The sequence below is a fragment of the Marmota monax genome, unplaced genomic scaffold (assembly GCF_021218885.2).
Source record: "Marmota monax isolate L192 unplaced genomic scaffold, Marmota_monax_Labrador192_F-V1.1 WCK01_AAM20220418_F8-fsc00016, whole genome shotgun sequence".
NCBI classification, from domain to species: domain Eukaryota; kingdom Metazoa; phylum Chordata; class Mammalia; order Rodentia; family Sciuridae; genus Marmota; species Marmota monax.
The window spans coordinates 22,884,883-22,889,751 of NW_026695209.1; the positions used below are offsets into that span (position 1 = coordinate 22,884,883).

At 35.8% G+C, this 4,869-nt stretch overlaps 1 protein-coding gene across 1 annotated transcript; it reads right to left on the bottom strand.

The window, feature by feature from the left end:
• Positions 1-753: 753 nt before the first annotated feature.
• LOC124083776 (thioredoxin domain-containing protein 12-like) lies at positions 754-2,173 on the bottom strand. The gene has a single exon (XM_046430531.2). The coding sequence runs from the start codon at positions 2,057-2,059 to the stop codon at positions 1,541-1,543; it is 519 nt and encodes a 172-aa protein (XP_046286487.1). The 5' UTR covers positions 2,060-2,173; the 3' UTR covers positions 754-1,540.
• Between the last annotated feature and the right edge of the window lie 2,696 nt (positions 2,174-4,869).

Below are 4,869 nucleotides of genomic sequence, written 5' to 3' on the forward strand. Positions count from 1 at the left end.
TTCAAAGATTGTTACTCCATCATTGTGGACCATTCTTTCAGAGTTTATTAAATCTTTTGGCTTAAGAAGATGTATAATAGCTTCTAAATATGAAACAATAAAAATCAGAATTGAGGTGATTTTGCAGTTGATATAGGAAAGGGAGACTGAGAGATGATTGAGTTATGGTTACATACAACTTGGCCAGATACAGTGGCTCATTCCTATAATTCCAGTGACTCAGAAGACCAAGGCAGGAGGAGCATAAATTTGAGGTCTTCCAGGTTAATTCAGAGAGAACTTGTTTCAAAAATGTAAAAAGCAGGGGGGACTGAGGATATAGTTCGGTGGTAGAGAACCCGTTGGTTCAATCTCAGTACTGAGAAAACAAAAATCTTGAAAGAAATTTGGGTTATATAATTAAAGGCTATGTTGAAAATCAGTGAACATACACTTAAAGTTTATGCCTTTCATTGTATTTAAATGTCATATGTAAAGAAACAAATAAAAATAATTATTGAACTCTGTACATGATATGAGTTCTAAAATATTTAAGTGAAAATATATAAATGTTTGCAATTTACTTGGAGTGTGTCCAAAATAAGAGGAAGAATAGGTACAGGAACTGATAGGTATGTGAAAAAAACAAAAGTTTAGTAAGATTAAGGGCATGTAGATAACTTGCTGTAAAAAATGATTACATTTTCATTTAAAAAAATCATAGTAAAATCTTATGAGTAAAAACCTAAAGTAGGAGACATATATTAGTTTTTTTTTTTTCCTTTTAAAGTTTTATTAAAGTTTAATGAACAATTAATATTTTATCTTTTGGGGGGATTAACCCCAGTACAAAAATATCATTGATGATTTGACAAAAATGGCTCCACCTAGGGCTTGAAGGTTTGAGTTTCTCCAACAGTAATAAGGGAAAGCATGCTTCCAGCTACGGCTCGGTCCAAGCACATAGTCATTCCTGCACACGCACGCACGCTAACGGCCTGAGCAGGAAAAGAGGAAGGAGGATGCAGGGATTCAGGAAGAAGCCCAAGATTATTCCCAGGAGAAAAAGACAAAAAAAACAGGCTGGTCTCTTTGACAGGGGATAGAATTACTGATTTACATTTAGGATTTACTGTTTTCTTAAAAATTGCTATTCCGGCCATTTTAACATTGTAGAAAAGATGCTACTTGTCTCTTTCACCACTAAGGTGAGTAAAGCAGGAGGAAATGGGAAAAGACTCAAAATACTGAAGTGTAAGTGAGGTATTAACCTCCAAGTGGCTCAAGTTCTGTGTCAGGTTTCATTCTTTACATTCAAAGACACATGGACATTTAGGTGACAGGGAGCAAAAGAAGCAAGTCTGCCACACTGCTGGATCCACAAACAATCAGACCAGCTTCTTTTAACAGATCTCTTCCACAGTGAGAGAGCTCCTTCCAGTGTAGGAAGAACAAAGGTTTCCTGGTCAGTTTAATTGTTTTGGGCAATTCCTCAATATTCCCTCCTCTGCTGCTTTCCTTCCAGAACACTATTTTTAATGAAGGAAGGGATATATCTGTGTTACAATTCATCTTCAAGATGTTTTTCTCTGAAGGCATCACCTGTCAGTCTTTCCTGAGCTTCCTTCATCCCCTGAACAACTTGCTCAGCATTGATGTAGAAATACTTGTAGCTGGGGTTTCCATTCTCATTGATGATTTCAGGATGCACCTTGCCACTAGGATCCAAGAAAAGAATTCGTGGAATATAACCCCCATCAGGGCTGAAATCTTCATCCTTGGGTTCTTCTTCATCCTCAAGATTTACCATAACAAAATTATGGGAAAGTTCAGAAATTTCTGTAGATTCTGCAAATTTGGGCTTTAAAGCTTTGCAAGCTCCACACCAAGACTTATGGATAATCACCATAATAGGCAATCCACTGGCTGCTGCTTCTCTCTTCCGATCTTCTAGTGTTCTCCAGTGAATATGATCACCAAAACCCTTTCCAAGCCCAATGTGTCCGTCAGAAGAGGTGATCAGGAGCAGGAAACTGAAGCCCAGCAAACAGGTGGCCCCGAGACGAGGCCACATCTCCATGGTGCTAGGTGCGCAGGACCACCAGGTTGACCCGACACAAGGCCGGAGTCACCGCAAGAGATCCGTTTCTTTTCCTTAGAGCGGGGTCAGCCCAGACCCTCTCTTTCTCAGATTTTTTTTTCGACATATATTAGTTTTAAACATACTTTAAAAAGAAACTCGTGGAAACACTGATAGAAAGTTTTAAAGATAAAAGTCAATCCTTGCCCAAGGGGAGCAGCTAAAAATCCTTCAGGAATTGAAGGATTGTTAAAGAAAAAAAAAAAGACTGCTGCTTTGCTTCTGAGCTGTGAGAAGAGAAATTAATATCATTTATAGCTCCATACAAGTGACATTTTAGAGGTTTTTCTGTAATAGAATAAAAACATGAAACACTGCTTTCTGTTTTATCAGTCTATTTCTGTAAAAGTAAGAGAAGTAGCAGATGAATCAGCTATCAGACTTTTATGAGACCAGTGAACACAGTAGTTTAGTTCAAATCTGTGTAAAGATAAAATTGGTTCATAGGAATCTGGTGAGGTAAAGATTGTACATAGCATCTAAATGCAATTGAATCAACATACACTGGAAGCATCTTTATTTTTCTCAGAAATTTAATTAGCCCATAGTTTCAAAAATTAATGTAGAGTGTGATGCCTTGTCATCCAGATGAGGCTATTTGTCTTTTTCAAAACAGCTAAATTGTCATTTAATGTCATTGCATGATACAAAGTTTGGCTATACACAGTAAAAAAATGTATCAGCAGTTACCACCACAGTAGAATCTATTACATAATTGGAAGCACAAAGTAGTGCCTTTGGAGTTGAGGGGAAGGAATTGAATAGATGGCTCATCATGCTGTTTAACAAAGCAGGAAACAGGACTGTAGGCAGTAACAACCTGACATTTCAGGTCATCCAGGCTGTGTGGATCTCTGCACCTGAGAGAGCAAATGGAGCCCAGAGACACAGGGCTGTGGAAGTGTTGTTTAATCACCTTAGGAGATGTCTGTACTATGTTTATCTTGTTCTCTTTTATGGACAAATAGGAGCTCTTAGGAAAATAATGTATTGAATCTCTGGCTATGGAAGCAGAAGAAAAGATCTTTGTGGAAAGACATTTTTAATACATAGTGTCTACTACAGAAACAGGCATGTGTTTTTTAGTGACTCAGGCAATGTTTGCTGATTATATAAAAGCATGAATGAATTATAGTGTGGTGATTTTCTCACCACACTTACATTTTGAATAATGAGCTTTTTTTTTTTTTTAACTTTATGATGTCACAAAATCTATACACATTCAGCAGAAATCACACTTCAAATTTCAAACTTATATCGTTTCCCAAGCTAGCAATGTACAATACTTTTGTACTACTCTTTTGTGATTCTGAGTAGCAGTGGTGAACAACAACTGTCAGTCAGCCTTGAGATAATAAGGTTAAAAACACAGCACTCTATTGTGTAATATATTCTAAGGTATGACATTAGGTACCTTAGGTGTATTAAATTCATTTTAACCTTACAATATTTTCAACTTTGGGGGATATAATCTGATCATATGTCAAAGGCCAAATGCTTATAAATTTCACAAAATCTGTGCTGGATTTTATTTAGAAATCAGTCTTATCGTACTATGTCTCAAGAACCCTACAGTCTACTAGGTAAGATGAATTGTTATGCAAATCCAAAGTACAAGTAAGAAAATAATATGTTATAGTAGCATATAAAATATGTCAAATCATCTTGGAAAAAATTGTGGATGTAGAGAGGATGCTAAAATATTCATAGGGAGAAATATGGATGGGAAATTTAGGGATAGAAAAGGTAGGTTAGGTGAAAAAATGAGAATACAATGGAACTAAGAAAACAATTAATTTTATTCAGTTTCATATAATTACACATAACTGGTAAAAGTCTGTAATTCAATGAGTTTTTGTTTATTTATATAGTCATATGACCAACACTCTAATTGTGACATAGACCATCTTAATAACTTATAAAAAAGTTCCCTTGTGCTCTGTATTTGTAACATATTGGCACTAAATGAATTACCACACATTTAGTGGGTTAAAACAACATAAATGCACTCTTGATACTTTTAGAAGAAAAATATTCAAATTGAATCCTATAAGCATAAAACCAAGTTTGGCAGAGCTAGTTCTTTCTGAAACTCCACTGAAAAATCTTTTGTTTTCTTCTTGCAGTTTCTGGAGATGTCAGCATCCCTTGGCTTATGGCTGTATGACTGCAATCTCTCCATTTTTACACTTAATTTTTCTTTTCGTCTTTCCTATGCCCCTCTCTGACTCTATGTGTACCCACTTTTATGGGATCACAAAAGTCCCACCTGGATATCTCAACCTCAAAAGCCTTAATGTCTACAAAGTTTGTTTTTCCATGTAAGATAAAATGTACAGGTATAGGGGATTATGACATAGATTATTTTATGTGGGTGTTGGTGAGATTAATGAAACTACCACAAGCATTTTTGATATCAGTTCCCTGCTTGTAACCATTGGCTATAGAGATTACTAACTTGCTTTTTAATATTGTGCTTTTTCCCTTGCTAAAAAGTCACATAAATGGCATCAGAGGTCATGCAGCAATCTTTTTCACTTGCCATAATGCTTTTGAGATTAATTCATTCTGAAAATATTAGTAATTATTCTTTACTGTTGGACATTGCTATGATTTGGATATAAAATGTACCCCCCAAAGCTCCTGTGATAATGCAGGGATATTCTGACACAAGATAATTAAATTATGAAAGCTGTAATCAAATCTGGGGATTAATTTGAATGGAGTAATTGGGTGGTAATTGGTAGGCA

What these genes read in the sequence shown, in the direction of transcription:
- LOC124083776 (XM_046430531.2), bottom strand. Translation starts at nt 2,059, where the DNA reads ATGGAGATGTGGCCTCGTCTCGGGGCCACCTGTTTGCTGGGCTTCAGT.